At 37.9% G+C, this 11,924-nt stretch overlaps 1 protein-coding gene across 1 annotated transcript; it reads right to left on the bottom strand.

The window, feature by feature from the left end:
- Nucleotides 1-95: 95 nt before the first annotated feature.
- Nucleotides 96-6,723, bottom strand: LOC148899390 (carnitine O-acetyltransferase-like). Its single transcript, XM_088994605.1, has 13 exons — nucleotides 6,459-6,723; nucleotides 5,485-5,603; nucleotides 5,000-5,053; nucleotides 3,842-4,007; nucleotides 3,587-3,761; nucleotides 3,323-3,501; nucleotides 3,143-3,243; nucleotides 2,915-3,034; nucleotides 2,670-2,792; nucleotides 2,447-2,582; nucleotides 2,191-2,253; nucleotides 1,974-2,111; nucleotides 96-620 (listed from the first exon to the last, which is right to left on the bottom strand). The coding sequence occupies exons 1-13, from the start codon at nucleotides 6,711-6,713 to the stop codon at nucleotides 405-407; spliced, it is 1,845 nt and encodes a 614-aa protein (XP_088850731.1). The 5' UTR covers nucleotides 6,714-6,723; the 3' UTR covers nucleotides 96-404.
- Nucleotides 6,724-11,924: the final 5,201 nt, after the last annotated feature.

Genomic DNA, 11,924 nt, shown 5'->3' with positions numbered 1-11,924 from the left:
TGGATAGGAGGCGAAACGTCCGACACCTTCAAAAAAGTACAGATGAGGGCTGAAGAAACCTTCTCATCGATGATCAAGTAAATGTAAACAAGCAGTCAGAATGTAGTTAAATTTAATGTTGAATTAAGAAAAGTACAACGTGCAAATTTGGTTCATAATGTGTTTTTTAATAGGGGAATTCAATATCATGTAACAAAATATATCATTTCTATCAGTGAGACTGGTTTTGTTTCAATAGAGTCCCGTCGCAAGCTCCACATAAACTTTACAAACATTAAGTTGCGCTGACAGACTTTCAGTGCATTGTAGATCCTCATCAGCGAGTGGTGCTTAATTTCCAGCTCTCACACAGCCTGCCAGGACAACCACACCTCTAAAAAAACACTCCATGCTTGTGTGTGGGTTCACTGCTTGGCTGAAGCTGTGTCCTCCAGCAGAGCTCTCATGTCCAACAGAGCATCATTTACAGTCTTTGCATACTTTGCTGCATTTGTCTCTTCACAGCTGTTGAAGGCTGTGATTGCGATGTTGATGTGCTCATCCATGGGATTGTAACACACTCCATAGCCATCTGGCACCATTGGACCAAAGCACATCACGCAGTCGGTCTTGGAACCAACCTGGAACCAATAGACATGGTGAAGATGACGGCTAACACACAACTAAACAAATGAGATGCTACCCCAAAAAGTTAAAATATATTATTCAACAACTTTTCATGCAAGTTTTTATAACAGCAGAATAGCACAGAGGGTTGTGTCAGGAAGGGCATCCGACGTAAAAGCTTGGCCAAAACAAACATGCGGATCAAACCTCTAAAGGTGGAGGACACTGATTTGCTGTGGCGACCCCTTGATGGGAAAAGCCGAAAGGAAAAGAAGAGAATATCATTCTAATTCTATTTGCTTTCTATTAAAATAAATACACTGGATTCTCAGCCAGACGCATTTTATTGATACAGTACTTGGATCACATTCAAATGGTAGTATCCAAATTAGCAGATTATATAAAAAACGGTGAACAAGCCAATATGGCAAAAAAGACTTGTTTTGTCGGAATTCATTCGAAAAAACAAAATGAAAAAAAAACTGATCATGACCTGTTCTGTGAGTTCCAATGTTGTGCACAAATGCAAAATTGGGAAAAAAGATCATGTGAATCGAATATTGGCAACGTCGTGAGCTACAATCACTGGAAGGAAAGTTGAATCAGAAGAGAGATTTCACTTGCCTAAAGGGAGCTACACTAATTTCTGATTTAATATGTGGACACGAGCACACTTTAAAGCAAGTTATGACGTTAACTTGCTTTATATCTGCGCAAAATTCATGTAATTTGTTTAGTCGCCAATGTCAGACACAGAGCGACATTTTTTTTTTAAATTATTGTGCTTTTAAAACATTTTTTCCTCAAAATTGTACCTTATAAGGAAATAGTAAGGTGAAAACAATATTCAGTTAGATCATTAACGTAATTGTCAATGAAATATGACTTGTTGAATTCGTTTGTGTTTGCGACTTGGATTGTTTTGTTCAAAACATCAAATACATAGTTATGTTCACAGATTACGGTATTTTATAACCGAGCCTTTCAAAACGTTAGATTTATGTTCAGAGTCAAGTGCTTCTTAGATATAGACCTCAATAATACTGCCCCTAAAAGTGCATCTTTTTTTTTTACTTCCCATTTTGCTTTGAAAACCGAATAAATTTTTACATTCAATTTGAGGGTTCATCAATACAAGAGTGCCAAATGAAAAATATGTCATAATAAACGATGAGCAGAATCGCCCATATACAGTACATGACATCAGTCCTATATTCTAACCCAGGGGTTTATATTTCATCTTGCAAAACATATTTTCAGAACACAAAATCATGGATCACAGTGCAGTCACACTTTTTTCAAGACGTGCCTCGCACTCCCCAAAAAATGTACAAGACTTTTTCATCACTGTATCTTAATGACCATACCTGACTGGTTAACAGATTGTAATGGTGAGCTACAGCAAAAGATGTGTCCATGAACATCTCAGGCATGGATGTGAGGTCTTCAATACCCTGCAATCTGAGTCCTAGAAGATGTCTGTCAATGGCTTGTCCGTGAATGGCCTTAAAGAGAGACAGTGTTGCTGGGGAGCCAAGTACACATGAAGAGCATACTTCTAAAATTGCAATTTTGAGTTCTCACATTGTATGCGTTCTCCTTATGTGTCTGAACAGCCTTCTGCAGCAGTGCTAATCTTTCAGTGTTCTGTCGGTAAAATAAGATGCTCAATCAGACAACGTAAATAGAGAGGAGGCTGCATTGCAACAAGACTGTAAATATTCTCATCCAGACAAGTAATTGCATTCTTACGACACTGAACAGATAGTCAACCAGGCCAGTTGGGTTGTGAATTATTCAATGCCCTGAGTGTACTTTCAAGTTCAACAAGTAACCACACCTGTTTAGTTGGGTCCTGCATTGCTTGGACAAATTTTGACGACTCCTTGGTCGTGACACGTATGGCATCCGTTCTTCCATATTTGAACATTCGTAATGATGCACTCTCATACGTAGCGCAACATGTGTTATACATCCTGAAATGCAAAAAAATGGGCAAATTGAGCATGCATCCTCACTATCACTATTCACCATCTATTTAGATGTCAAAGGTGATTCCTTACCTAAAATAGGCAAGTTGGAGAGCCATTTGAATGAAGGCATCCGGACTCAGGTTATTTTGTTTTGGCACATTTTTTCCAAAATTTGAGAACATCAGAACATTCACATCCAGGTCATGTACCATTCTGACAGCGTGAAGAAAACAAGAAGGTGCATCAAATATTTCACCAGGACAAATCGAGGTGGTTATTGTACTTTAAACCAAAGACACCCGCACACTCGCAAACATGCACATGCCGACACGTACATGTTCATATTTTGTTTGGCTTTTTCAATGTCTCTCTTGACTTCAGGGGTAATGTTAAAACGCAGTTTCTGAGGCATCATTAAAGGAACCATAGGGGAACGGACTATTTCTGTCTTTTGCCTGTAACAAAAACAAACAAAGAAGAAAAGATGATCAGTCATTCCCAGTCCATTTAAAATGAACCGAATGAAGAAAAAAATTATCCTAATACAATAGAAGCAACCTTACATGTACTTAACAACATAATCAATGAGAAACACAATGGGTGGGCCCTCTGAAGGTGCATGTTCATACACAAGTCCACAGGTACCATCTTCACCGACAATAAACTGTGGATGATTCATATGACAATTGTGAGTCACCAGCATATCTGAATCTATTGATCAGCGGAGGTTGACATTCACTCACCTGTAACGTCTTGTCAAACCAGCGGTTGCCGCTGTTCCAGCGAGTCCCGCCCCCATGCAGCATCTGTGCAGCGACGCGGCTCTTGTACAGTTCGTCTGACACGCGAGGCATCGGAGCATCAAGGCATACCGTGAAAATACTTTTCTGGATGGCACGAACTGACTCCTTATTTGTCTTATCTGCAGAGGGAGGAAAAAACACAAATGGCTCTTGATGATAATATCGGGATACAATTTTGAAATGGCCACGTTTGTATCTGCTTACCCTTAATGAGATTATTATATGCTTTTCCCCATGTGTTACGATGCTGTGACGTCAGGATACCGACGGGCTCCTTGTTGGTCTGCAAAGAGGTGTTCCAAATTTTTTGCAGCTGCATGTAAATTTGATCTACTGTCAGTGGAGTCCCGTCACTGTTGTATACATCCAGGATAAAAAACTGCAAGGGAAAACAGGCTAGATCAGTTCACTGTTTTGACCTTTGCAATATGAGAAGTACAACACTGCCATCTAGCGTACCTGGAAGTTATGAACTACGGTGATGTGACTGGAAGGCGTTTTGCCAATTGCGTAATTTACAACAGTGTCTCTCTTTGGTCCTGGGATTCGGCAAGATGAGAGGATCTGGTAATACTGATCCATACAAAGTGGCTTCTTGCTCAGGTATTCAACTGGCAGGGTTTCACTGTGAGACATCAACAAATTATTTTGCATGATCATTCATGCCTATTTGGTTTAAGACATTTGCATTCAGTGTAACCTTGAGGGCGCAACACAATAGATGGTGCTTGACTTTCGATTTGTCTCGATTCAGAAATTGTATCAATGTGTTCAAAGGTAAAATTGTCTCCACGGTACAACATTTTAGAATAAGAATAAGATGAGTCCAACTTCAAGTAGACAAAAATGGACAGAAAACTGAACATTTACTATTGTGTAAGAATAAATCTGTAGCTTTTAATGTTAGTCTAAATCAACAAAGGCTTAACTACCCCCCAAAAATAATAATAATTCAAATGAATCCTATTTTAATAACCTTTACACAGATTTGAGTGATGGACTGGATAGATTAAAAAATTGCCATTTTATTCCAAATCAGTTTATTTCATCATAATTCGTCGATTGAGCAATCGCTTTCCACACTTTGAATGGTTCTTCATGATGTCTCAAGATGTCTATGGTTTGATGATGATTGTATTTTTCCCAATGCATTTTAAAGGCCATTAATCATAGGCAAAATTGTGCTCATGGTGGGCCGACCCAGTCGAATCTCGGGAGAATAGTGGACGCCAACAGTACAGTAAATAAACAAAAAATTAAATAGAATAGATTGTGTGATTTTAACACTTAACGTAAAAGTATTAAAATGCGTTGACAGATTAAAAACAACAAAGCATTCCGTTTTAACCGTGATAATAAGTGAAGATTCATATGCTTAAACTGTAACATGATTGTATGAAATGTGAGACTGTGATGACTCTTGTTTGAACACCTCAACCTTGGCAGGAGGTGCTTTTTGAAATAAGCGTCCGAGAAAGAAGAAAACATGCAGAAATAATCATTCCATGCTTATTGAACTGCAATTTTGGTACAGCCTTAGGTACACGAAGCACGACATCCATGGGTATTCAATTTAGAGTTGCCACTGTACTATTTGGAATGTTTGGTCGAACTCACCTGTCAATCATTTTTTTAAACTCCAACACTCCAGCAATCAATTTAGCTGCAAACCTGCAGAGGAGATGACACGGTTGTATTAACACATAAAGCATGACAAATAATGTCTTGAACGAAAATACTGGATGGGCAGCGCCCTTGCTAGACTCTTGCTGCATGTGGCCGTCATGTTCACTGCATATCTGACGGGTCACAGCGGTTGAAAACAGCTGAGCAATACTAGGAACACCACGCTTTAAATAGCCAGCATAGTGAAGAAATCATGAGTAAAGGTCGGCTTGAAACTCCAGCTGCATGTAAACGTGTTTTCGCTCAGCTTAAATAGTTCCTCTCAACATATTTATTATCAATAAAAGTTCATGTCTGATATGGTGCTGGAAGAACTTGATGAAGCACAGTATTTTGTGGTATTGTGTTCTGCATTGAGACTTATGTTTGTAATGGTGGCAATATATTTTAACTGTAGTTTGTGCCCGGTGGCTCACCTCATCTGTCCTTGGCGATCATGGAAGTGCATACGTGGCAGAACCACACTGGGGCTGGTGTAGACAGCCACTGGCATACGACAGTCCAAATAGGCTGACTGCATCCACCACTCCGACAGCTATGAAATAAAAAGCCGAGAGGGCACCAGAGCTTCAGATGACAAAATTATTCATTGCTGACACACCAAATGGTCAGTGGTGGGAAATAACCGACTATACGTATGTACTTTGCTACTAAGAAGACTTTCAGGTATCTGCTTACAAAAAGCTCATTTAAAAAAAAGGTAAACTATTGTGTGTGGAGAGAAGTTATTTTGTGCCACGTCATCAAAATAGGCACTGTGAACATGAGACGGTTTCTTCAGCCGTCATCTGTACTTCTTTGAAGGTGAATGTTGCGGGTGTATATATATATATATATATATATATATATATATATATATATATATCATGTCCAGAGGTGGCGGTGCCAGACCTCTACTTTGATAGGTCCCTGCTCCAAAGTTAAGCCTACGTGGGCTTAGTCATGCTGATGAGGTGATACCAGGGCGAATGGGGCAATCAGGGCTAGTCAGTCAGGACAAAAGAAGTAATCAGTGTAGGCTCAAGGAATAGTCCTCTGTTCCCCCCAACCTACGAGGAGGGACCTATCAAAGCAGAGGTCTGGCGCCGCCACCTCTAGACATTAGGGTATACATATATATAGAGCCAGAGCTACCAGCAAATTTTAGTTTGCTGATGAAGCTTCTCGGATGAGAAGCGATACATCCGAAACCTTCAAAGAAGTACAGATGATGAAGAAACTTTTTCATCGATGGACCACTCCTGTACGACTGAGAGCTTACACAGACGTTTTCACATTATGTACTTTGATTTACGTACACAGTCCGAGTACTTTTGCCACCTCTACAAATAATAAAGGGTGAGTTAAAACCTGCAATATAAAAGAGAGATACAGTGCTGTAGCTAATTACCCAGTTCTCTTTTTTTCGGGCTCGTCGCTCAAGACCTTTCTGCAAGCGGTCTCCGACGCCACCTTTGAGGAACTCCTCCACCAACTTCCGTGTGTGTTCCAGCTCTTCTTCACTGACAATAGGCTCCAGTGCAGCCATGTAGTTATCACATGTCTGTTTCAAAGGTGGCACCGGCAGCTTCGGCAAACCCTCTTGGTGAACCAGGGACCTCTCCTGAATGTGCGTAACGGGTCCGAGCATGCGGCCTGGCTTCATCACGCCAGGCCGCAACTGGAAAAGGTATTTTTAGATTAGAATCAGATTTATTTCTGACAAAGCTGAACAATCCGGATTGTACGTCCTTGGACCAGCCAATACAACCAATTTTCAAATAACATAGGAAAACCTATATTAGTGTCACAAAATCACATACACATGTTGAAAAACGTCTGGTGTAGTAGAGTCAAATCTGCACTAACCTTCAAAAGAACAAACCAAAACCTTAACAATTTTGACTATCTGCACTTCTTTAACATTTGGATGAGAGCAACAGCACTAAATTGGCCTTAAAATCTGACTGATGTCAGATATTATCCCGTGACTGTTAAGTGTCCTTGAGAGTTTTGAAAGGCGCTTAGAAATAAAATGTATTATTTTTAGCATTCATCAATTCATCATGTTGGACGATTATGAGGGTGATAGATAAACTAAAAGCTATGACGGACAGGCCCTCCCGCACCCTCTCTTCTACCTGACAACATTGGGCAGCTCCTTCAGCCAGAGTTACACCTGTGCTCGTCCCTACTGACTGCTGTAAGACGGCTAAATAAACAGGTGAAAAACCTGGAGTCAACCCATTCCATTCATTCCATAAATAGCACAGCCACCGTACGCATTCTATGTGCAGTTTCATATGCGCTTATATCTACATTTTATATTACATTCGGTAAAGTGTACAGTTACTTTTTCTTTAACATTATTTGTGCATGCAATGCATGACAACCTGCCCATAAGCCCCTTCATTTTTTTGTGGGACTTGTTTTATTTTATTAACAGAATGTAATTCACGTCTTGGATGGCAAAGAGAAACATAGTCTGCAATGACATGCCTTTCATTAGTGCTCTGAACATAATTTCAATGGAGTAACTAATAACCTCCATTCCAGTAGCATAAACTATCCATCCATCCATTTATCAATTTTCCAGACCGCTCATTAGGGCCACAGGGGGTTCCGGAGCCTATCCCAGCCGTCTTCGGACACTACTAGTTTGTGAAAACTGACACCAAAACACCAAAGCAGAAAAGCAGATGTGTTTGTGCGTACCATGTTAATATAAAAGGTTCAAATTTGAACCTTTGGAATGGGGAAACAAACACAGGAACATGTAAGAAATCGATCTGTGTAGCCAAATAAAGTTTGTGGTTATCACCATCAAAACATCTGTTTCTGACACCATATTTTTAGACCACAAACCCTTTTTTATATTATTCTTATCTATTTATGAAAGAACCAGTGATAGACAAAAGTTACTCTTTCAGTGACTAATTTATACTTTAAAGTTCTCCATTTATCTATTTGAGAAACTACAGATTTAATTGGATTACAGTATATATGAGGCAGCACCATAAAGCATTGACATGTCAAAGGTGAAAAGTATTATGTGCTTCCGGTCTTCACTTGTTTAACCCCATTATTTAAACGTGTGTTCATGTGTCTTTATGTTGTAGCAATTCAATAGTTTGAAGCTGGTGCTTTTCAAAGTGGAAACGTCATTATGCGGGCCATTATGCTATTGTTATGCGATTCGACTCAGATTTTGATTTGAACAGGAAAAGACAAGTTTATGAATTTGGCAAGAACATTTCAGTGTCGCACCAACAAATGGGCCATCATAGTCTGTCTGTCTCTCTCTATTTCACACCGCTCACCTCACAGTGAGCCCTTTCTCTCTCTTCCCTGTCTCCCAGCTGGCAAAGCCATGACCTACAGTCCTCGGCCATTGAAGTGCAAACTGGGCACAGGGATTGGGAAACCTTCAAGTAGTGGGAACATTTATTCTCATGTTGTACACTGGTCATTATTATTGTTATTATTTTATTGTTGGCTGTCATTTTACATTTTCATAATCTCAATGTTGTTGCATCTGAAAAAATGTAGACAGGACCTGGTTGTGCAGTGAAATAAAAGAAAAATGGCTTATTAATGGTGCTTTGATCGCTTCATCTTCACATGCCTATCTGGAGCAATTAGAAAAGTGATACTGGACTTCATTTGTGGGGATGCAATGCAATTCTAGGGGACAGCCATCATATTTCAAAGAGTTTGATGCACTGCAGCTTCAATATTTTTCTCTCCTTAGGTTAAAAGGGCACAAAAATACTTTGTAAATACTGTGTATTTTATATCATATAAAATACTGTGTGGGCTTTACTGGGGATATCTATATTTTTGACGGGGCTGGAGACCGTGTAGCGCTATCCTTTCTTTGATGTCATCAATGTTCTAACAGAGTTGAAAAAGTGTCTAAATAAAACAAAACTCATAATCCCCAATTAAGACATTCTTAAGTAGAAAAAAGCAAACATTTGCAAAACCCATAACCTGTTCAAGAAGCACGTTACCGGAACCTTACATACATACGTACACTAATTATACCATAAAGAATTTTTACATGAGGAGTTAAAAATTTGAACCTTGGAAAAACCCTTCCCCTTATCAAATTAAGAATTCAAAGAAAAAACTAATAAAATGTAGTTTTCAATAATTTAAAAATTAGGCAAGCATTAACCACTTATCCCCAAAAAAATTTTAAAATAAAAAGGAATATTCCTCAAAATTTCATCTTCAACCAAACTAAGACAGAAAATTAATATAATAATTTTTGGTAAATAAAATAAAAAATTTAAAAAAAAATTATCGGTGGTTTCTTTTTGTCAGTTTTTTTTGGGAAAATTAATGATTTTGGGGGCAGGTCGGGCCTATATTTTTGCATTTTGGAGGACTGTCATCATGGGCTCGGGGGTGGTTGGCCCTTAAAGGGGAAACAAATAATCCCACCAGTTTGGAATGAATTTGGGCCATTAAGAAACTGAAGTTGAAAGAATTTTAAGGCCTTAAATTTAAATTTGAATGACACTTTTCACCAAAGGTTCTTGACATCTCATTTGCTTTGAAAAATTTGAAATTAGTGGGGACCAGGAAGCGGCCAGGGGAACAGTAAATACTCCTTAATTAAGGTTTAATTAAGGCCAGGAAAAAAATTAATCAGAATTCAAATAACGCCAAAAAAATGAATCGAAACCCTAATGACGCACTATTTGTAAGGTTCTTAACCAATGAGGAAAGTCAATTGAGTAGTTGCAAGGTTAGGTGGTTATTTTATTGGCCCCTTTGTTTGGAAAAAATTCTTTTTCCATAACCAGGTGTTAGATTTGCATAAAATGATGTAATCATGGATACTTGGAACCAAAAGTAATGAAGGTTTAAAAATGAACTAATCAATTATAATCAAAGAATGCAATGGACTAGATTATTAATCTTGAAAAAGGAAATGACTTGAAAGCATTGGCTGAAGCCAATGGTTTTGAATTCATGGTGCAATAAATGGTTTGTTGAAAGGGGTTACTTTACCTCATTCCTTTTCATTGGGCCTTTTCAATTGAAATTTAAAGGTTTTCTTGTGTTTAAGATAGACTTTTGTTTACTTCAAAAAACCCAAAAAATGAAGCCCATTAAATGGCCGTATTTTCAAATTTTCAAAAAAGAATTTTCATAACTACCAACTAAACCTCACTGATGTCTCTATTCATGTACTCAAGTTAGGAATTGGCAAAGTTTGTGTGCCAAAAAATTAACAAAGGGCAAGAATAAAAGGAATTATTGATGCAACCTAATTAAACTGCAAAACACTGTAACCATAATTCAATGTTCCTTTTATCCACAAAATACATTTTAAGGTTCATTCTTTAAAACAAAGTGAAAAATCTCGGCCCCATATTTTAAGGTGGTCTTGGGTTGGCGCCTTATTGTCTCTAAATTGGCAGAATCATGTAGAACAAAAGGCTGATCCAATGACACATATCAAATAGACTACATTGTTTTCGTTACTCCACAAGTTAGCCCGTTTTAATAATAAGTTAAAAAAGATTATTATGTTTTCAGGACAGCTGCATGTTTTTCGGCTGTAATTGGGGCTTTAATGTAACCCTGTTAAATTATTTTTGCCCCAAACCAGGACAAAGTTGAGGGGCCCTTTAAGGATTGAACGGATTAGAGGGTATTACATTTGGAAGTGGAAGTATTTAAAGAAACCTTAAACATTTAGCGAAAAGTTCCATTGACGCCTAATGTTTAAATAAATCAGTTAGGGGAAAGCAAAGGAAGAACCTGTGATGAATGAAACAGCAACAAATTGAATATTCTTATTAAAATAATTTGAAGAAAATTCAATTAACAAAAAAGAAGTGAAAGTTTTTGGGGTTTATAGAGAAGTGTCGCATGACGATAATTGTTTCAAAATTTGGCAGAAAAAAAGTAATACGAAGCCTTAACACTTTGAAAAGATGCCACCACGTTTTTTAAACTTCTTGCTTCAGATGTGCATTGTTTGTTAACGTTACGAAAGTCCAGTAAAGGTTTTTCTTTCAGAGGGCCAGACGAGAGTGAGGAAAGATACCTTTTGGTTGTTCACTTAATTAGTTTTTGATAACTTAACCCAAAGACGAAAAGAGATTCTTTTATTACATCCATAAGACTGCCTTCCATAGGCACAAACCTAGAACAAACGGATTCCTGGTAACTTTAATTAAATTTGCCAGACCATTTTAAATGTAACATACGTCAACTTTTTAATGTTTTTAAATTCCTAAAACTTCGCAAACCAGTCTTGCTCAACCTTACAATCATACACCAATCCAACACCTAAGGTTTTTCCCTCACAAGGGAAGTTCATTATCAAGTTCGCAAATTTTCAAGTTAGATTTGGGGCACTAAATGTTTGAGTAAAAAGTGGCCCAGAGGGGTCAGGCCGAACTCATAAACTCCAAAATATATTTCCTAATTCCCTGGTCAAAATTCATGATGTCCAATGTACGGCCGAAAAATTTTGTAAACACCGGGGAACAAAAAACCACTTTGATATGCCCCAAACAAACTTGATTTCAATAATAATCAAAATTTATAATGTTAGTAAAACAAACTAGTTGGTATCAGTGACCTAACCGATTTTATTTAGAAAGTCTTCGAATAAAATCCATTTTAAAAAAAAATAAGGAGGAGGAAGTAAGTAGAAACCCAAGAGCACATAACGATTTGAAAAAAAAAGAAAAACAAAATAAATTTTGTTTCCCAAACAAAGATTCACACTGACTTGAAGAAAGGTTTAAATAAACAAAACACCCATTAAAAACGCAGAATTCAACTATTTTCCTAAATTTGAGAAAAGTGTAGCTGTAAGAAATCCATTTTAAAAAAAGTCTAGCCATGT

The sequence above is a fragment of the Hippocampus bargibanti genome, linkage group LG04, assembly GCF_051943395.1.
Source record: "Hippocampus bargibanti isolate YZ-2025 linkage group LG04, ASM5194339v1, whole genome shotgun sequence".
NCBI lineage: Eukaryota > Metazoa > Chordata > Actinopteri > Syngnathiformes > Syngnathidae > Hippocampus > Hippocampus bargibanti.
This window is presented reverse-complemented; position numbering and strand designations above follow the sequence as displayed.

What these genes read in the sequence shown, in the direction of transcription:
- LOC148899390 (XM_088994605.1), bottom strand. Translation starts at nt 6,713, where the DNA reads ATGAAGCCAGGCCGCATGCTCGGACCCGTTACGCACATTCAGGAGAGG. An exon ending in CCCGAAAAAAAGAGAACTGG is followed by an intron (nt 5,604 to 6,458) that starts GTAATTAGCTAC and finishes TTTATTTCATAG; the next exon opens with CTGTCGGAGTGGTGGATGCA. An exon ending in GCCAAACAAAATATGAACAT is followed by an intron (nt 2,793 to 2,914) that starts GTACGTGTCGGC and finishes TCACGCTGTCAG; the next exon opens with AATGGTACATGACCTGGATG.